This window comes from Lycorma delicatula, chromosome 13 (assembly GCF_047948215.1).
Source record: "Lycorma delicatula isolate Av1 chromosome 13, ASM4794821v1, whole genome shotgun sequence".
Lineage (NCBI taxonomy): Eukaryota > Metazoa > Arthropoda > Insecta > Hemiptera > Fulgoridae > Lycorma > Lycorma delicatula.
In genome coordinates, this window is record NC_134467.1 from 54,763,357 (window position 1) to 54,786,706 (window position 23,350).

At 30.3% G+C, this 23,350-nt stretch overlaps 1 protein-coding gene across 2 annotated transcripts in view; it reads left to right on the plus strand.

Moving 5' to 3' along the window:
• Positions 1–23,350, plus strand: part of LOC142333906 (high affinity cationic amino acid transporter 1-like) — an 82,806-nt gene that overhangs the window by 50,692 nt on the left and 8,764 nt on the right. For both annotated transcript variants that reach the window (XM_075381502.1, XM_075381503.1), the window contains exons 9-12: positions 2,452–2,591; positions 5,395–5,497; positions 18,291–18,544; positions 20,600–20,757. In XM_075381502.1, coding sequence (XP_075237617.1) covers positions 2,452–2,591; positions 5,395–5,497; positions 18,291–18,544; positions 20,600–20,757 — 655 coding nt within the window. The remainder of the gene's footprint in view (positions 1–2,451; positions 2,592–5,394; positions 5,498–18,290; positions 18,545–20,599; positions 20,758–23,350) is intronic.

Below are 23,350 nucleotides of genomic sequence, written 5' to 3' on the forward strand. Positions count from 1 at the left end.
CATTACAATGGTTGGCATACTTTTTGTAACATTAATGAAAACACGTTAACGTGTTTCATTTTACTAGTTACTAAAATATCTATTAACTGAAATATCCTTCCACATCCCCTTTCTGAGTACCTGTTAATTTTTATATCTGTTAAGCTGTTTTGAATTACCTGGAATTGTTTACACTGACTTTACTGGGTATTCCTACCGCATTCTATGAGCCTTTAAAGACTCTGTTATGTTTCTTTAAAGTTTAGTTTCATTGGTCTTGTGTACAATCAAGTATCTTTTAGGGTTTTTTTTTGCCATTTTATATAAAATGGCAAGTTCTAGTCATCAATGTTGCAAAAATCCAGCAGATAAGTTTTATTTTAAGAGGAAGATTTACTTTAGAATCACAGATTAGATCTGTATCTCAGGAAGTCAAAAAAGCCTATTTTTTATGTTTTAAGAGCCAAATTGGAGATCAAGATAACATTGGGCTCCTCATGTTTTCTGTGTGAGTTGTCATATAAATCTACTGTAGTGGATGCATGGCAAGAAAAATTCTATGTTATTTGCTGTTCCTATGGTGTGGAAAGAACCTGACCGTGTAAGTGATTGTTACTTCTACATTACTAAAACAGAGTGGTGTTCAAAAATGCAAACGGACAAAACCGAGTATCCAAATTTGCCTTCAGCACTAAGATCCATTCCTCACAAACAGGAATTACCAATGACGATTCCGCCTTTAAACATGGAGAATGTTACATTTCTTGATAATTGTTATTCTTCATCAGGATCTGATTCACAATTTCTTAACACCATTAGTTATGACACTGCGATTTTACAAACTACCAGTGAGCCTCATTTAATAACTCAAAACAAATTAAATGATTTGGTATGTGACCTGGGTTTGTTGAAACAAAAAGCTGAACTTCTTGGTTTCAGACTTCAACAATGGAACCTGTTAGATAAAAACATGTGTGTTTCACTTTCCCGAAATTGGAATATAACATTTTCAAGTTTCTATAAAATGTAAGGATCACTATAACTCTATTATGGTTAGTGGGAATAAACTTAATATGGAACAAACACCTTTTGAGAGGCATATTTTCATAGATTTTTCTAAATACAGCCTAACAAAAACAAAAAAACCATCTATTCCTTTAGCTTATTCAGTGACAATGAAAGAAAACTAGGATAACTTGACTACCATACTAAATGAAGTCAAATATGAACAGTATCAGTGGGTCATTTGTGGAAATTTAAAAGTGATAGATATATTGCTAGGACTTTACAAAAACGTGCTAGAGGTTTTTCAAAATGTTGTTTTTTTAGTCTATGGTAGAGTTGGGCAAAACAAGAACATTTCATTAAGAAAGACTGGCCTCACAGAACTTCTTTTGAACCAGGTACTTCAAATATAAGATATGTTCTCCTTGTTGATCCAAAAGAGGTGCTTCTCCTGCCTCTTCATATTAAACTCGGTCTAATGAAAAACTTTGTTAAAGCTGTGGACAAAGAAGGTAATGGTTTCAAGTACTTAAAGGAACTATATCCTCAGTTAAGTGATGCAATCCTAAAAGGCATCCTTATTGATCCTTAAATAAGGAAACTTTTAAGTGATCCCCTTTTTAAAGAAAAATTTAATGACAAAGAATTGGCAGCTTGAAACTGTTTTGTAAGTGTAGTGAAGGGATTTTTGAGTAATAAAAAGATGAGAACTACAAAACCCTTATAGATGAGCTCTTAAAAGCCTATGAATTATTAGGATATCACGTCTTTAAACATTTTTGCACTCTTATTTGGATTATATTCTGAAAAATTTGGGTGCAGTAAGTGACAAACAAGAAGAGAGATTTTACCAGGATATGAAGCATACACCATACAAGGGATGCTGGAACCCATCTATCATGGGTCCTACTACTGGTTTTTAAAATGAGAAGATTTTACTAAATACAAGAGAAAAAAGTGAAATATTTTGTCACTGTACGGTACATTTCATATTTTTTATTGCACATAAAACATCTTTAATTAAATTTAACGTATTTTAGATGTAAATATATTTTTTGTTCAACATACATTACATTGCAAAAATATGTTGTCTTCAGTTTTTAACTCATGTTATCCCTGTAATAAAAAAATATACATGTTACTTTATTTTGTATATCATTTTTGAATTTAGGGCCATCAAATATTGTAATACAGTTATTTTCATTAATGTTACCTAAAAAAATTTTTAATTTGTTGACTAGTGTTATGGCCATCATCTGAACATAATCGCTATTTAATTTATTTCTTTATTGATCTTAAATTATTTGTATTCAGAGAAATAGTTTTTAACAACATTTGGTGTCCATCATTGCTTTTATAATGATACATAAATGGTCAAATGATACAGTCATATGGGCAAATCTTAGAATCAATAAACAGAGTATAAAATTCATTTTATTAACTTCATTATGTGGAATTCTGTTTCAGTATGGTGGGCTCGGTATACAGTATGTCCCGCATAATGTATTCTATGGCATGTGATGGCTTAATCTTTAAGAGTCTGTCCTATGTCAACAGTAATACACAAACACCTTTAACTGCTACATTGGCTACAGGAATCTTTACAGGTGTGATTAAAAATATAAAAAAATTATTACTTTTACATTCTTTAACTAAATACCACACCATTCATTGTGCTTAATTAGTACATTAATGTTGATAATACTTTACAGTGTGTCATTGTAGATGATGCTTGTGTTTAAACTAATGATGAGCTATTTGAAATACTAACTGTTTTTATAATGGGTTTCTACAATGATGAAATAGTAAGAGTGGTGTAATAAATGATTAGGAGTTAAAGTTAAATGTTGACTGCTTGGAAAATTATACATTTTTCTCTAAGTTTCAAATAATACTATATTTTATTGTGTATTAGACCCCAATGCATAAAAGATGTTTAATTTTTTGAAAAATAAAAAAAAATGTTTCATATAAAAGTACTGAATGTACTGACTACATTACTTATACATACTAAAAGACAAAGAGGGAGTTGTAAATAACTCTTCTACATCTTATCTGGATTAAAAGGTTGAGGCCTTTACTTCATTGAAGTTTTTACCAACACACAACAGTGATAGTTCATTGTTTGTAAGTAAATATTTACAAGGGTAAGTCAATTATTATTCGCAATGTAGTTATAAATTTTGTTGCAATACAAATAGGAAACTTACATGTACATCATTTTTCAACATAGTCCCCTTGCATTTCAACGCACTTGGTTCATTGTTGCACAAGCTTCGTGATGTCCTTATAAAAGAGGGTTTTCGGTTGAGCTGCGAGCCAGGAATGCACTGCTTCGTTCACTGTTTCGTCCAGATAAATCGATGGCCCCTTGATGGAGTGGACCAAACGAGTGGTAGTTAGAAGGGACAAGATCAGGACTATACGGAGGATGAGCTGGTACTTCAAAGTTGAGTTCTGGAGCGTTTCAGCAGTGTGGGCAGCAGTATGTGGACGGGCATTGTCGTGCAACAACACTACACCTTTCGACAGCAGTCCTCGGCGTTTGCTTCGAAAAAAAATTGCAGGCTTCAGCTTGGCAGTAAGCATCTCACTGTAACGCGCACTGTTTGTTGTCGTGCCACTTTCCTCACAATATTCCAGTACTGGGCCTTGTGAGTCCCAAAAAACCGTAAGCATTAGTTTCCCTGCGTACGGTTGAGTCTTGAACTTTTTTTGCAGGGCGAATTTTGATGTTTCCATTACATACTTTGCCGTTTACTCTCCGGCTCGTAATGATGTATCCATGTTTGGTCACCGGCGATGATTCTGTCTAAAAAGATGTCCCGTTCGTTACCATAGCGATCCAAATGTTTTTGGCAGATGTCCAAACGAGTTTGTTTATGCAACTGTGTGTGTTGTTTTGGGACCCATCTTGCACAGGAACCCAAGTTTCTTGTGGATGATTTTGTAGGCAGAACCGTGACTTATTTGCAGACGATGTGCCACTTCATCGATAGTTACTGACGCTCAATGTTTTCCTCATTTGTGGCGGTAAACGCTCGTCCGGCTCCTTCGTCGCGCGTAACACTTGTGCGACCGTTTTTTAATTTTTCAATCCATTCGTAGAAACTCCGTTGCGGCAACACACTGTTCCCATACTCTACTGAAAGTCTTCGATGAATTTCGGCCCCTGATATACCTTCTGACCACAAAAAACGGATCACTGAACGTTGCTCTTCTTTGGTGCAGACAGAAAACGGAGCAACCACGGTTAACGGCAGGGCAGCGATAATAGAACTAACCTAGCCGCATCAAACCTGCACAGACATAACAACAATTAAACCACGCATGCATAATATGCGCAACACGATAGTACTACCAACATAAACAAAAATATAACTAAATTGCGGAAAATAATTGACTTACCCTTGTAATAAGTAAAAAGCTAATATTTTGTTTATTATCTTGAGCATCATTAGTTTATAGAACATGAAAGCGTTACAGTAAGTTAAACACAGCGTACTTGCATTTGCAACAGGAATGATGTAAGAGGTGGAGGTCATGAATTCAGCGTGGTTAGATATTGGAGGAATAACAAAGAAAAATGAATGAAAACAAAGTAAGAACAAATTTTTTATGGACTCCAGTCACAGAATGTAGTAAATAAAGTGAGTTAGTTTAGGAGCAGGAAACCAGGAACGACGGCTACAATGGTCGAGAAAACGGTGCAAATGAAATCACTAAGAATACAGCGATTGTTAAAAATGAGTACAAAGCAAGCAAAAGCTGGAATGTGCACTTGATGCAAAGTAAGGATATTATGTGAGGATGTGTTCATGAATATGTCACTGACCGCTGGAATAGTACATAAAGTAATTGCATTAGATCAAATTTTTACAGCAGAGACAAAGATTCTACAAGTTATTCTACATATTATTTCTAATGCCGATACAAATCTGACTAAATTCGAATTTATTTTCATATATTAAGAAGCGTAACCATAAACATAAAGGAACATAACTCATGAAAATTACAAGCTGAACAACTGTGGAGTACTATCCTGTAGGCAGTTGTAGTCATTGATAACAAACATCACAATTGAAATTAATAATTATTAAATTATCATTCTATAATCTTTTACATCTTGAATAACCTTTGCATAAATTTACTTATTACTTTTTAAATAATTTTAAAATTAACAAATAACAGTGTTTTATTTAGAAGCAAATTTTAAACTCATTATTCGTTATCGGTATTATATATCAAGATTGTAAATTGTAATTTAGTTTAAATACTAATTATATTGTGCTCGGTGTTTTGTCGGGTAAAATGTTTTTTAGAAATTTATTTGTATTAAAAACCGTCTATGATGTATAAATGACATTCATGGAACCGCTATTTTATTTTTACATTACTTCTGTGTTGCAGGTATTGTCGCAATGTTATTTGATACAGAAATGTTGGTAGATATGACTTCTATAGGTACTCTTATGGCATATACTGTAGTCTCTATAAGTGTTCTCGTGTTAAGGTAGGCATATTTAATAATCATTCCTGATTATTCATTAATACATTTTGTTTTCAAAATATTTTTTGTTGTTTTTTTAAACAAGGCTTGTAATAGTGTTTTATCTGTCTTCCTAATTACAAATTTTATAAGTATACTGCAGTAGATAGAGGGACGGGAATTCATATTCCACAAAAAAATTCACAGAATTCGCTGACAGTATAATACACCTTAATAAGGTAACACATATGATCAGAGAACATCTAGGGTTATTCAATAATGATAAATACCGAGAAAGAGCTATGTTAAACAGTTATTAAAATAAACTGGAAAACAAGAAAATGCTCGAAAATCACTTGCAAAAAATATTTTATAATTTTTTGTTTTTAAAAACTGGGATATAATGCAGTACTTACAACAGATGAAAAACTTTAAGCTACATATAAATAATTATATTTTGAAATTATTAATTAGATCATAGTTACTTTCATTTGAAAAAGGTGTTGGCTTGCTGTAATTAAATAAATATTTTTAATGACTGTTCTGCTGAACAGTAAATTGGAGCATTTATGATGGATATTATTGGTCTTGCTGATTACCTGGTGGTATATTATTTTGAGAGGCAATATAATCTTGACATTCATCAGAATGCTACAATTATTAGGAATAATTTGTCTTTGTTTCTCTCTACAGGTTTTTAAATTTTTAGGAAAACATTTTGTAAATAGTTTTGAGCATTTTTTTATTTTTAAATTAATAAATAAACATTTTGTTTTCATTGTTAGATAACAATACAATATTTAAATCACATCAGAAATGAGTAGGTAAGCTATTCCATATACAAAAAATAAATTACCTCATTATTAACTTATGAATGTCAAGAGAAACCTTGATGAGAGGAGTGTCACAGTTAATTATAAAATAATATATATACTAAAAAAAAAAAAAAAAATGTTTGAAATAATAGTAAAATTAATATATCTAGACAGAGCTTAAATCTTAACTATATAATATTGGCTAAACTTTGCATAGTGAACGTCTTAGAATCTGTTTCATTTTTAGTTTTGTTCCTTTATTATGATTTTTAATTATTATTTAGCTTTAGGACAATTTGATTGTTATAAAGGTAATTAACTGTACATTTTGGAAACCTCACTTTTATTTGTTTAATTAGAAATGAATGATGTTTATTACTTTTGATTTTACTTGGCTAAAATCTCTTTTTATTTTGGATGTCAACTGAAGTGTAGGGAGAGGATAATGCTTTTTTAGTTGTTATTTGTTGATTTTATTCATTATTATAAGATTTAATAGATTGTTTTCTGAATATAAAGTGGAAGTTGCCCTATTTTATGTAAATAAATTGTAACAAAAGCTGAGTTAATGAAATTTCATGGGACTGAATAAATTTTCTGTTATAACTCGACTTGTTTGAACACAGGAATTAATCTCAGAGGATTTTATTTCATTGTTTGTTACTTACTAATCTGCAATAAAATGTGTGATGTGTTATAATGATCATGCATAAGAATACATCTGGAGGTGTACTCATGAAACCAAGGAAAGAAATAAAAAACTAAATGAAAAATAATTCTTTGTAATGGTTTTTTTTCTTTGTACATCCTATATTTTCTTGATTAACGTTGTATTTAATTAAAACTCTAAACTTTTGAAACAACAAACTGATCAAAAGTTATAAATACAAATTATTAAACAAAATACTTCACAAATCGAACTTTACAGCTGAAAACAAACGATAAACAGATTTAGTTTCTTGAGTTCACCACTAGAAAAAGCTACCGACAAAAATATTCTTTCAGAGTATACTGAATACAATGTAATCAATTTGTTAAATCTCATGGACTGAAATGGGAAATCCATTAGCACTGACAACCTTGATATTATACAAATATACAAAAAGGACCGATCATCTCGTATTTGATTTAAACATTATTAATACATAACAGTGATATACTATCTGAACAGACACAATTCAGGTTTTTTACACTTTTTACTATGTTCTAAATAGGTGTCTGCCTAATTCAGATAAATGTCACTTATAATTTTGTGGCTCTAAGATGAGAATAATAGTATTGGTCACTAAAGTTGGCCACAAGGTCATTAAAAACATTTTGGAGTAAGATATTAATAACATTGTATTTGTAAAAATTTATGTTATCTTTTAAAAAGCTTACTATTGTAAACAATTTTTATTGCCATAATAAATATGATGATAATTTTTATCATCATAGCCATAAATATAGCAAATAATTTTAATACTTTAATAAACTAAACTTAACCCTTCAGTCTATGAGGTAGATATGGGAGATATCAGAGAGAATGATAAATGTTGCTATTTGGCAGATTCTCCCTAAGTAAACCATTTGGTTACTTCATGCGTTAAGGAAGAGAAATAATTAAATAATTCCTTTACAATGAATCTAGTTCGCTTCTGGTACGCTAGAGTGAGTAAGTGCCTTTATTTTGAACTACAGTTGTTTGCAGTTCATAATATTATAGAGGTTGTAATATGTGATGTTTTGATTTAATATTTCATTTAACAAAAATTATTGCTCAGAAAAATTATAGGCTAAAAATACATTTTTAGTAAATAATCTATTAATTAATATATCTGATTTTACCTCCTAAAAAATAAAAAAAAAACACCGAATTGGCTACTTTGTGCATACAGCTGTTAAAACCTCAGCTGTAGTTAAGTAAGGTTATGTCGCCAGCCTTTGTGGCACGAGTGGTAATGTCTCTGCCTTTCACCTGCAGGTCCTGGGTTCGAATCCCAGTCAGGCATGGCATTTTCACATATGCTACAAATCATTTATCTCATCCTCTGAAGCAATAACTGTGGACCTGGAGGTTAAACAAAAAAAAATTTATAAGGTTATATCAGTTTGAGTATTTTTGTTTGGTAAATTCCGTGCTGTTTATTGAGTTTAAAACAAATTAAATTATTATTTAAAATAAGTTTTTAGTAGAGTTTTATGATAAATATTGATGATGATAATGTGTATTTCTGGAATGAAGAGAAGTTGTAATTATTGATGCAGGATGATATTTTAAATGTAAATATACCTAGTGATAATGAAGATGAAAACACTGATGATGGAAAATGAACCACAGTTTGATGAAAATGCCTTGTTTGACCAAGTAGACTGTGATGAAATTGTACAACAAAGCCAAAAAATCGTACTAGAGAATGTAGAAGTAAGTAATCAACCAAATACTAGTAAGTCTTCCAGCAGTGATTCTGTATCTGAAAAATATATTAAAAGACTGAAAGTAATTTGGAGTAGGAAATTGTCAACCCATTGAAATGAATTTTGCTGGAAATGTTGAGCCCCGTGAAGAAATTAAGTCACTGATATCTCCGTACGACTTTTTTTTATTTTTTTGACAAAGAAATAAATTAATAAATGAACAAAGTACTTTGTAAGTATAATGTACTTTTTTTTGTCTTCAGTCATTTGATTGGTTTGATGCAGTTCTCCAAGATTCCCTACCTAGTGCTAGTTGTTTCATTTCGGTATACCCCCTACATCCTACATCCCTAACATAAAACGTTGCCTGCCTGCACAATTTTTTCCTTCTACCGACCCTCTATTATTAAAGCAACTATTCCAGGATGCCTTAATATGTGGCCTATAAGTCTGTCTCTTCTTTTAACTATATTTTTCCAAATGCTTCTCTCTTCATTGATTTGCCACAACACCTCTTCATTTGTCACTTTATCCATCACCTGATTTTTAACATTCTCCTATATCATCACATTTCAAAAGCTTCTAATCTTTTCTTCTCAGGTACTCCGATCGTCGAAGTTTCACTTCCATATAAAGCGACACTCCAAACATATAGTTTCAAAAATCTTTTCCTGACATTTAAATTAATTTTTGATGTAAACAAATTATATTTCTGACTGAAAACTCGTTTCGCCTGTGCTATTCGGCATTTTATATCACTGCTGCTTCGTCCATCTTTAGTAATTCTACTTTCCAAATAACAAAATTCTTCTATCTCCATAATCTTTTCCTTCCTATTTTCACATTCAGTGGTCCATCTTCATTATTTCTACTACATTTCATTACTTTCGTTTTGTTCTTGTTTATTTTCATGTGGTATTCTTGCGTAGGTCTTCATTCATGCCGTTCATTGTTTCTTCTAAATACATTTTACTCTCAGGTAGAATTACTGTATCATCAGCAAATTGTAACATCTTTTTCTTTTCACCTTGTACTGTTACTCCGGATCTAAATTGTTCTTTAACATCATTAACTGCAAGTTCTATGTAAAGATTAGAAAGTAACAGGGATAGGGACATCCTTGTTGGACTCCCTTTCTTATTACGGCTTCTTTCTTATGTTCTTCTGTTGCAGTTTGGTTTCTGTAAATGTTAGCAATCGTTCTTCTATCTCTGTATTTGAACCCTAATTTTTTAAAATGCTGAACATTTTATTCCAATCTACGTTATTGAATGCCTTTTCTAGGTCTATAAATGCCAAGTATGTTGGTTTGTTTTTCTTTAATCTTCCTTCTACTATTAATCTGAGGCCTAAAATTGCTTCCCTTGTCCCTATAATTTTCCTTAAACCAAATTGGTCTTCTCCTAACACTTCTTCCACTCTCCTCTCAATTCTTCTGTACAGAATTCTATTAAGATTTTTTATGCATGGCTAGTTAAGCTAATTGTTCTGTATTCTTCACATCTGCTCCTGCTTATAACTATAACACTCTTTTTGAAGTCTGACGGAACTTCCCCTTTTTCATAAACACTATACACCAGTTTGCATTTAATAATGTAGTTGTGAGCCTTACTTGCTCAGTTCCTGATAACCACAATCATAAGATTTATTTTGATATTTATTATACTGGTATACTTAATATAATTTAATATTACAAAATAAAGGCATTTTATAACTAGGCACAGTTAGGAGAAAATAGAATAACAAATTGTAAATTGCCTCTTGAAGACCAACTAAAAAAAGGAAACCACAGGGAACAACAATAGAATTTGTTAGAAACATTGGTGGAACTGACTTCTCTAATTTGGCTGGGGAAGATAATAAAATTGTAACAATGGTATAATCATTTGTTGGTACTAATCCTGTTAATCAAGTCAATCGTTACAACAGAAAAACCCAAGACATATGAGGAAGTTAACTGCCCAAATGTTATTCTTGCTTTTAACAAACATATGGAGGGGTTGTAGACCTAACTAATAGTCTGATTGTCAGATTGGCGAATAACTAAGAAATGGTACCTAAGAATTTTGTAGTATTTACTGTATATAACTAGTAAATGCTTGGTTATTGTATAACAAAATTCATAAAAATTCTGGTTCTTCAAAAACATCTACTATGAGTTTATTAGATTTTAAATTGGAATTAGCTGAAGTCGTGTGTAAAGTTGGGAGGTCATTGTTGAAAACAAGAGGCTGTCCTTCAAGTTCTCTTGAAGAACCATGAAAAAAAGCAACAGAGGAGAACTACTGATATGCTTTCTGAAATTCATTGAGACCGAACTGACCACTGGATGCTGCATATTGAGAAAATACAGAAGTGTAAAATTTCATCATGTAAGGGGTTTACCAGAGCTAAATGAAGTAAGTGTTCAGTGTATTTGTGCTTTAATGAACAAAAAAATTGCTTATTAAAGTACCAAATAAGAAAAGAAATATAGTTTAGTTTATAATATTCAAAGAAGTGTAATTGTGATGTCAAATCTAAATAGTCTTGTGTGAATTTGATTTATATTTTAGTATATAGTATAAAAATATCATAAATTACTTTTATGTTTCTAATATTTCATTTATAATAAAATTATTTAATACTGAAATACAGAACTTAGTGAAATTAGCCTAATAGAAAAAAGCAAATGAACATTGTAATCATGAAGTTAATATTTATTAAAGTAGAGGAAAGTTATCAGCTATAAGTTTACTATATCTGCATGCATGAAGTAGCCGTTTGGCAACTAGAAGAAAAACAGCCAAAAAATTCTGTTAGGTGAATGTTGAATTTTTTAAACTATTTTTCCCTCTTTTTATTATCATTTTGAAATGAAAAAAATATTTTTTGAAAATATAAAAAAATCATGCACCGATGGGTTAATTACTTACATAATTACCATAAATTTAATAATTTTATAAAATAAAATTGTTAAATGACTAGAATGGAAAAATAATTTCTTTTATTACTTAAAAACGTTTTTAAGGAAATCAAATTTAAATTTACATAGGTGTGTTTATTATCAGATTGTGTTCTGCTGAATTGCTGGTGCCTTACACTGCTTTTGTCTTCTGTTATTTCTGTAATGTGACTGCCCTTTGGTCTTCTTACTCTAACAGCTTTAATCTCCTCCTTCAAATGTTCCCTTGAAAGGTGATGTTAATAGTTCTGTCCTTCTCTGAACATTTCTGATCCGATTTCTTTTCCTCCTCCTAATCACAAGAGTGCATTCTTAGCAGATGTGCTACTGTTGCAGATTACATTACAGAATATTCAACAGGTAGTACTGCCCAGTCTTTTCCTGTGTGATTGTTTGTTCTTTTTAACTGGCTTCAAAAAAGGAGGAGGTTATCAATTTGACTGTATTCTTTTTAATGTATGTTACGCAATATGCCTGCGTTAGTAAACAGATTTTGATAATTTTTTTTTAACCGAAAGAGAATACTTTTGGATGGTCCCATATAAATTTTAACCAAATCTGATTATAATCTTAGGAAAAATACCAAATGGCTCAACACCTTTAGCCACTGACCGCTCGAATCAGTACTGTGTTGCTTTGTTCCTTGTTTGACTAGGATATTAAAAACAGTTTATATTATTGTTGCTTAGTTTATGTGGAAATATTGATGCCATTTATTTCTCTATTTTTCTTCTTTAAAAAATCATTCTTTTTTTATTCTTGGCTACTTTCTTCTAAACTCCATATAAATATTAAACTTAAATTTTATATTTATATAAAATGGTGAAAAGTGTATTTTCCTTAATTGCAAAATTATAATATAAATATTTTTATTATGGAATAATAAATTCTAATTTTGAAATATAACTATTAAATAAATAGTTATACATGAAGCTCCCAGCTGAAATTACCGTGTATGAAGCCAGTTAAATATTTTAATTTTGCAATAAATAATATTCTATAGTTCTTATAAACACTTACAAGAGGGACTCGCAGATCTAGTCTAAATGTCTACTCGTAGTAATGAAACCAGTAAATCTAATAGGTTAAGCAACCTCATCATTTCTGTCCCAGCTTTCTCATCATGTGGTCTACTTAATAACTTATTTGGGTCCAAATCAGACAAGGTGATGCCCTCTAAAGTTTTAACTCTATACTGAGAGCGACATAAATCTGCCCCTTGGGAAAATTTTTCTTGCTGAGGTCTATCACTGCCCTGTCAAGAGTTGTACCCTGCAGTTTGCAAACAGTTACAACCCAGCTTAATATTAGAGGTAACATCTTGCGCTTGACATCTCCATGTCCCTTTGTTGCTTGAAATGTTATATGAATTGGTGAAATGGCTACGCAACCATCAACATCTTTCATTGTAAGACCAATAGTCTTGTCATCAAATTTTAAGAATACAGCTTCCAGTAACTCTCCTTCCTCGAATATCAAGCCTAGGCGATGAGAATATTGGTTGTGCATTTTGTTTGACAAATGTTTGTGTATTAAACTGATACGATGAGCAGGACTGTCTAGACTTTCATTCTGTAAGAATTGACTGTTGTACTCCCATTTGAGAGACTCTACGTTCTCTTTGTTGAAAAATCTCTGCGGAAATATTCATGGCAGTTCTTTCTCTACTTTTCCTTAAATAATCATTCATTACTTGGCAACTTTCCTTTAAATGTTGCTGTTTCAATTGAGTGGCGCGTTTAGTATACCTACCCGTATTTTAATAATATAAATATATTATAATATAGACATATAGGTACTAGTTCCCCCTAAAAATTGTAAAATAAAATACAGTACAACCCCATTTAACCGAACTAGATGGGACCAGACATTGTCCAGATGAATGAAAGTCCAGATAATCCGGAAATGTATAGTATACATACACTACAGCTTAATGAAATCACTGTATTATTAATGTAAGATATTGAAACTTAAAATCAACTTAGTACATATTAACAAATAACTTATATAGTAATTGAAATACAAATTCAAACTTACAGCTACATCAACGTTTATTTACTTTAAAAAAATGCTTCGTAGTTTTTTTTCTTTAATGATGGTACTCAGGTTTTTGCTGCTTGATCTTGTAAACACTTTAGGGTAAGCAGTCGATGGGCAGAATTTTCATTTTAACCCATCGGGTTGGTCTAGTGGTGAATGCATCTTCCCAAATCAGCTGATTTGGAATTTGAGAGTTCCAGCGTTCAAGTCCTAGTAAAGTCAATTATTTTTACACAGATTTGAATACTAGATCATGGATACCGGTGTTCTTTGGTGGTTGGGTTTCAATTAACTACACATTTCTGGAATGGTTGAACTGAGACTACAAGACTGCATTTCATTTACACTCATATATACTATTCTCATTCATCCTCTGAAGCATTATCTGAATGGTAATTACCGGAGGCTAAACAGGAAAAAGAAAGACTTTTCATTTTGATTTTCAAAATACAACACCAGCTTTCCAAGCATATCTATAGCTTCTCTGTGAGAGATCACTTGCGCTTCTTCCTTAAGGAATTCTTCATCTGAACTGTCTTCTGTGTTCTTGATATCAGGATGTGGATTTGAAGAACACAATATCATCATCGCTATAGACGTTGGTGATCTACATCATTTTCGCAGTACATCTATTTAGCCACGTCTTCATCTTCGACAGCACATGAATCTTCTAAACGATGAATAAGTTGTTTTAAGGAACTGTTGTTTATTTCAGCAATTGTCTGAGTATTGGATTCAGATTTCATTTCTTGCCAGATTTTGTTCCAACACTTTTTCAAAGTAGAAGCATTAATTTTGTTCCGTGCTGAAGCACATTCGTAAATTACTGTTCGAATATTAATTTGTTTAAGTTAAAACATTTAATCCTACTTCCTCACTATTTTTTTCAATAAGTAATTTTTTTCTGTAATGTAGTTTGAAGGCTTCTATTACACCTTGATCTAAAGGTTGGAGGATGAGTGCTGTTGTTTGTGCGGGTAAAAATCTTACAAAGATGTCACCATATCTCAAGTCATCTGCATCTGGATGTCAAGGAGCATTGCCGATTAAAATAGCCTTTTGTGGTAGCTCTTCTACTTTTAGAAATTTTCTCACTTCAGGGACGAAGAATGAAGAAAACCATTCTTTAAATATTTTGCAAGAAATCCATGCTGATTTTTGTGACCTGTATACGCATGGAAGTGCATTCAAATTACTAATATTCTTCAGTAATCGAGGTTTAGCCAATATTGCTATCACAAGAAGTGGGAGTTTCAACTTGTCTGATTAATTACTGCATAAAAGAATCGTCACTCTTTGCTTACAAACTTTATGCCCCTTAGCAGCAGAGTCCACTTTTGAGGCTAGGTTTTTTTAGGTAGCATTTTAAAAAATAATCCCGTTTCATCAGCATTGAAAATCTGAGACGGTGATAAATTCTCTTCTTTTATAAATTTTGAAATTACATTCTATAATTTTCGCTGGCAGCATGATCCCCTGATACACTGAGCTGTATTCCGTGGCGAGCCTTCCACCTATCTAACCAGCCTGAACTTGCTGTGAATGATGGATCACCATCTAATTTGTCATTTAAAATTAAAGCCTTAGATTGTAAAATGGCACCTGATAAAGGAACCCCATGCTCCCTCTTTTGGGTAAACCACATAAATAAAGCTTCGTCTAGCTGACTATTTTTTGCCGTTCTGATATTCGTCTGTTGTCTAAATTATCTTTGCCACCATTTTCGAACAGAAATCTTCAATCTCTTTTCTGTATTTATTGTAGTTCGAAACAGTTAAGTCGTACTCCTAATTCATCACAATTTTTTTTTTTTACAGATTCCCTTTATCTACACGAAATAGCGCATTAAGTTTTTCTTCCATGGAAATGACTACCCTCTTTCGATTAGATGCTGTTACACTAAATTACACCACGCAGAACACAAAATTTCAATCACGATCACTACTGTAGCAAACTACACCTTATGATTACAATGTTCAATGAATACTGGTAGTGTACAGCTTTTATGAGTAAAAGTTTACTAAAACAGAGCACGACAGAGTGTATAAGCCTATACATCTGGTCATTAACATTACGTCACTTTCATTATAACTACTGTACAATAGTATTGCACAACTCTATTCCCAGAAAAAAATAGATTTTTGCGGTAAGCAGTACACGAGTTATCTGAAAACCGAATACGTACGTACTTTCAAGTACTACAGTACGTAAAAACTGTGATACAAAGTAACTGTCAATGAAATGGATACATTATACAGTAGGCCTACTACTATATTTCTTTATCTAATATATTTTAAACATTTTAATTTACTACGTACTACTGTATTACAATACATACTTTATTTAAAAAAATGAAAAATGCCTTTCCCGATATCGGTCCGGATAATCCTGAAGTCTGGTTAAACAGGGTTGAACTGTAATTTATAAAAAATAAAAACCGACTTCAACAGAAAATATTACTAAAAAGTTACAAACAATTATATTTTTATTTATTAACTAAAGTAAAATTATTTACAACAAATAACTATTTTTGAAGTCTGTGCTAGCCTACACAAGTTAAACAAAAAAACCTACGGTTTAAATAACCTAAGGTTTAAAAAACCTAACTATATAATTCAAATCCTACATCAAACAATGTGAAATTGGTAATACAATAAAATGAGATCTACAAAAATATAATACAACAATAAAATGTGACGTACAAAAATAAGATATAAGAATACTTTGTAAATGCTTAAGTACGTATATTATCATCAAGCATATACTCAAGATGAGGTATGATCATGAGACGCTCTCTCTTATATGATCTTGGGATCCCATTTTACATGTGGGAATCCCATTTAGCCGCCTAGCAGTTGGTTGAGGAACTAACTGTACATAACATGTTTGATTTGGGTTGGATGGTACCACTTCTAAAATAGTTATTTGTTGTAAATACTTTTATTTAAGTTAATAAATAAAAATATTTTTGGTAACTTTTTAGTACTATTATTTGTTGAAGTTGTTTTTACTTTTGTTATTTATAAATTATTTTATTAAAGAATTTATTTGCCATTTCTAGTGCTAACTTGATTTCTGTGTTTTCTTCAAATTGTCTATTAGTATACTTATATATATATGTATTTTTCAACTTGATTCTATTCTTCTTTGGTTTGTCACTACCAAGACTACCAAGATTGTTTATTCTCATAACTTTTGTTTTCTTCATAATTATTTTCATTCCTCAAAGCTTTTCTATTCCTTCTTCTTTTTCTAATAAATTGTTCATCATCTCTTCAGTACAAAGATTAAATAATATTAAATATGATCGATTAATAATAATCAGCTACTAGTGCTTCATATTTAATCAGAATTTACTCTGACTGTATAAAAAATATTGAAAATTTCTCAATTAGTTTTACTATAGAATATTATTTTAAATTTAATATTCTGGATAATGATACATTATGGGATATGATTTTTTTATTTTACAATTTTTTATAACAGCATTGTTTTCATAATCATATTCTCTCTTGTCTTTGTCATCTTAGTATCAATCATGGTCGCTTAAATGCAAAGAGTTTTTTGATATCAGTCATGCAATATAAAACAAATCATTAGTTTTTGCTGTTATAAATGATTAGTTTTTGCTATTGTACTTAAAATATTGTTATATTGTTGTGTAAAACAATGAAATAATATGTTTTGGTTATTATCATTTATCATTTTATTAAATACTGCTTGTCATTAAGGACTGGTAATATAAGATAAATAATGTTAATTTACGCAGCGTAAAGAAAGCATCAAAATAATTTTTTAGAGAATATTTTTTGGTTTATAAAATACAATTTTAGGAGGGGAAAATAAAATAAAATGTTTATACATACTTGTCGCGCTTTAAATAGATAATTTCTTGAGTAATACTAAAAAAAAAATTACTTTAATGGGGCATTTCCATTCTGTTTTCATATCAGCCAGGTTCTGTTGTTGCAGAAGAAAATGATTAATTTTTTAAAGAAATTTATGGGAAGAGGGAAATACAACCATTGCACAAACAGTAGCAAGCAATTAATATTGAAGAGTGTTGGGGAATAGTGTTCGTGAAAGTTTAGTTAAAAATTGAGTACAGATTGATTCCTTGTACCCTTATATCAGTGTATAAGGAAAACGTTTAGTGGCCGTGACCAAATTTTTCAGTATTTTGGAAGAGAAGTAAGAAGTAGTCATGTTTTTAAACTCTGTTGCATTGTATGTTGAGATTTAGGTCCGCTGTTTAATGTCTGAATCTAAAAAAGTAAATATGCAATTGAAGTATAGTGACTTGCCTTTTCCGTGTGAAGAAAAACATTTTCTTATGTGGGTAAGATCTTTTGAACGAGGGGAATATGCTTTCTGTTGATTGAAAAAGTGAAGCCGGCAATCCTCTTTGGATGAAGATTAAGACAAAATTTTTTTTGTTCCTTTAATACAAAATTTGAAATAATCTTTGTTAAATAATTTAAACAATCCTAATGTGTTTTTGAGAGTGCTCAGGACTAATAAATATAGATTAATTATGGTTATGTCTATTTATTCTAAGCGTTAAGTTTATTGTACAACTTGATTTAAAAATAAAATGCTTTATGCTTCATTTTTTTTATAGGTACAGTGCACAAGACATTTCTGCAGAGGAACAGATTACACAAGGTGTAGTTGATGATAGTCAAGAAACATCTGCTGACGATAATATTAATTCAGAGGGCATAATTAATAGTATTAATAACCATAATAATGGGGTAATTAAAAATAATCTACTTGAATCGTTATTCAATATAAACTATTTATCGGGGAATAATAAAAGGATTACACCAACAATATACACGAGTGCTATTGTCAAATGGATGACACTTTTATTCGGTAAGACAGTAATTTTTTTTACTATATACTCGTGGGATAAGGTAGATTATTCCACTTGTCACAGTCCCTAATTCTGAAAATACATGTAATAACAAATTGCAAATTACAGTTAAAGCAAGCGTAGAAACATTGCATTCAGCAATATATTTCGGCACTGTATTGTAAGGTGAATCAAAGTTTTTCCAGTACACAAAGTCATCTACAGTTATAAAGCATTGTAAAAATACTTGCTTAAGGATTATGTTCTGAAATCCTTTGCTTGAGTTAAATTATAAGTAAATCAAATTTGATTTAATATTTATTTAAACATAACTAATAAATAATAATGACTGATAAACATAATTGTTCATAATTTAAATATTTCATAAAATTTCTATGAATTTGGTGTTAAAAGTTAATGATTAGTAATTTTTTTTTATAATATTCAAAACATTTTTTACACAAGTATAAAAGTATAATATTTTTAGGAATTAGATAATGGGATGTTCAAGTTGATTTTACTTACAAGATAAAACTATGTTGTTTCACTTTTGAATATCTCATCATTGTTAAATATTTATTATACCTATATGTCTAAAATACTCCTGTCTAAAATATAATATTACTTCTTGGCCTCCTTCAAAACATCAAAATGAGTTTCTAGTTGCTGCACAGATTGGTTAGGTCTTTGTTTGATGCCAGTAAATACAATATGATTTATGTAGATGGACTTTGTAATTTAAAAATTCTGGTATTTGCAGATGTGTTTGTGAATTCAGTCTTTAGTAAAAAAAAAAATTATTTATTTCTAAAAAACATCAACATTCATTTATACGAAAAACAACCGTAAAAAGACAGAATGATATAAAAACCAAATTAACATAACCTTTTCTGTTAATAATGCATTATATACATTAGTTTAACTTAGCAGGGGAAGAAATTGGAGTAAAAAATGGCTTACATTCAGATATGTGTGAACTTCCTTAAATCAGCTTATATTGTTAATTGTGTTATTCTGACCTAATTTCTCCCATCTGATTAGTTATTTCATAACTAATTAATAAATAAATAATGAAGTAATCATTAATATACAAAAAGGTTACATACAAGTTTCTTACATACTAAGTTTCTACATACTTTGATATTCTTATTACACATCTAGCTTTATTTTTCTGTAACATGAAAAATTTAACTACTTATTTCCTTTTCCTGATGTTTTTAAAGCATTATTTGAATATTGTCTTAAGAGTATAAAAAGTAAGGGTGAGTTGGTCATTACAATTAAATTTAGAAAATAAGTTTATTACTGGTTCAGTATTTATGTATAGCTGCTTTATTTTTCTAAATAGTTTCTTTGTTTTTTAAGTATTTTAAATGTTAAAGAACTAGCTCGTTTTAATTCTATGGATGAAGATTTGTTTCCTGGATCTTAGCCAGTTTAGTATTGCTGCTTTTAATTCCTTGCTATTCTCAAACCATTGAGAACTAAGCCATTTGTTGAGGTGAAGGAAGATACTAAAGTTCCTTGAGGAAGGTATAGGGGCTGTGAGGCGATTATAAAAGAATTCCTATCAGAATTGTTGAAGGTGTGGGCACCAGTGTCAACATATGTCAGTCTAAATATATTATCATATGGACAATTGTCTGGAGATTTCTTGACTGGAATTCAGATTTTGAGGTGTTGGTTTTGTAAAATTGAAATATTCACTCTAACATCGACTCATCTTTCTGACTATCAGATCTCCTACCTTTTGCATTATGCATTTTTGACACCATTATCTTAACTTTTCTTCATGCGTTTCTGTGGCTGAAAAATGTCATATAATTCACATTGCAAACGTAGAATTATGAAATCATTTGTAACTGTACAACCTTCACTTACGTAATGAACTGGTTGAAGTTATTTCCTACTTCAACTGATGTCCAGAAAGAAATTTCTGGTTGTTTCAGATTACATATTTCAATTAACACAATATTACATATTTCATTAAACGTAAAATTATTATTATTATTTTATTATTTATTTACTTATTTTTATTGTTTTTAACTTAATCATATTTTTATTAAATTTTTCAGTTTTATCTTGTACAGTGATTTGTGGCTGTTTTTCTGTGTGTGGTATTGGTAATTTATTGGCAATAAATGTGTTGGTGTTTATTTGTGGATTAATAATGATATTTAGCCTTGTAGCTATAAATAGACAACCACAGTCCAAGGAAAATTTATCTTTTAAGGTAAGATTAATATTTCATTTTGGTGCAGTTAACATTTTTTATTGTTTAGTGTTATAAGCATGTTTTTTTAACTTTTTGTGTTGCTTAAATACTATCATTTATGTAAATTAATCATCAAATTGTTATAACAGAAGCAGCATTGGAAATTTTTGAGAGTAATAAAAAACTTACAATTACTATAAGTATATAAACTTCTTTTAAAGAGGGGGATCCAAGGTTACTTGATAGATTGATTAAGTCCATCTTCAGATTTTATAACCTTTCATATTGTTTATTAATATATCTGTAAATTGATTAAGAGAATGATTTAGTACATAAAAATTCTGATTTTAAAAAAAATATATGGATGCGTAGTATAACATGAATAATAAACATAACTTCGGGAAAGGATTCGAAACATACAAGGAAAGAGTTTGTTAAATATTTGTTTAAAAATCCATCATTTTCTGTCTTCTTTTTATTTTCCCTGAATGTCATTTTTAGTCACTCCGTAATAGTTATTGTTTTTTCATGTCTCATGATTCACTTGGTACATTTAGATAAAAATATCATCTAACAATATATTAACTGATTTCATGGTCAGCAGAAATGCTGTTATTGTCACTAATATACTTAAGATAATTTGGTTTAACAATTTTGAAGAATCGGAGGAGTTATGATTTTTTTTCTTCATTTTATCTTGCATGGTAGAAATGACATATTTTTCATAAGACTATCTAAATAGACCATATGAGCATGTATAATATATATATATATATATATATATATCCTTTTATGTTTCATGCTGTTATACTTCATCTGTTAATAGTACATAATATTTGGCAATAAACTGAATATGTTGTGTGATTACTTCTTAGATATTTATATTTTTAAAAATAACTTGAAAAATCTGCTATTTTAATTTTTTCTTAAATTTTTAATTTAATTTAAGCCTTTCACTGGTTCATTTGACAGTTAAAATGGTGGGGTAGGCATTTTGGCAATGAGCCTCGGTTAATTCAAGAGCAGTGATTGTTGAAGTTGAGTGGCGGAGCTGCTGTAAGTGGGGGAGGGGGTGTGACTGCGCTATTGAGGGCATGGTTTTTTTATATTTAGATTTTAGATTGGCATTGAAAGGTTTTTTGAGGAGAGTTTTGTATAATTTATGATCTCTTATAGATGTGATTAAGCCTGATAGTTATCCGGTTTTTTTAAAGGTCTATATTTGTTTTTTACCTGTTACATTTTTTATGTGATTGTTCATTTTATTCGAAAAATAATTTAGCATATTATCAACATCTGTGCATGACCCAACAATATTCTCTCGCTTTTCTAATTTAAGATTTTGCACTAACTTATCATAATCTACTTCTTCATTAAATGACTGCTCTTTAGTACTGTTATTTACCTTATTTTCCATTCTGAAGTGGAGGGTAGTGCAAAAATGATTGGAGATCTTAAGAATTGATTGGATAATATTTTCAGAATAAAAGTTAGTATTCCTAAGGAATATATGATCGATACAAGATTTGGTATTTTCTTGTACCCTTGTGGGTTTATTTGCTTATATATGACTTGAAGTCATTTGTTAATAGTGTACCGAAATATTCATAAACTTAGTTTACTCTTTAAATGGATGTTCATATCCCTGATTAAGACAGAGTTACCTCTGTCCCTAAACCTATTTATACACTCATTCAAACTTTTAAGGAATGTATCCACAGTTGCAGATTGTGATCTGTTAACAATGAGAGTAATCTTTGTGGATTCTCAATACTCAAAATTATTGAATTAGCTTGAGTAATACAAAATTAATTTTTTTAACCTTCAGTTTTTTATTGAAAAACACACAAATACTATTATATTTGTTAAATATACAAGGCTTATCATACACCAAGTATCTGTTTAGATTATAATTAAATTGGTCATGATCAGTTACCCAAGTTTCTGTTACATTATTATATCATACCTAATGCAATTTTGAAGTACATAGGTAAATCCATCAAAATTTCTATTTTAGCTATGTATGTTCATTTGCAATATATTAAAGAAGTTTCCAACATTATTCGAGTAATTTTGGGGATTAAAACTAAAGATGTCATCAACCTCAGTTGTATCATAAATTTCATTAAAACCATGGTATCATAAAACCATATTTATAAGTAAGGAGAAAGAAAGAAAAACAAAATAAAATAATCTAGTATATGAAGTCAAGAAATAACTGTGCAGAAGTCCCTGTCATGTTCATGAAGTAATTTATCATTATAATAGTAAAAATAAATATATTGTATTAATTATAATAAAGATGAAAACTGTTACACGATTACTCATGTTTAATCCGTTTGATAATTTTAAATAATTTGTTAATGAGTTAAACCTAGTTTTATAAGATAAAACTACTCCAGATAAGGAATAAACCGCCAGTCTAAACAATTATGACCGATGCTAATAATACAAAAAACACTGTACACACAATCCATCATACTAATAAAACCTGCAGATACAAAACTCGCACTAACAAAAACCTGCAGAACTTTTTTAAATATTCTTTTCACAAGAACTGATGCTGACTGTCTAATTAAGATCTTCCTGTCTCGCACCCATATGAGTGCCA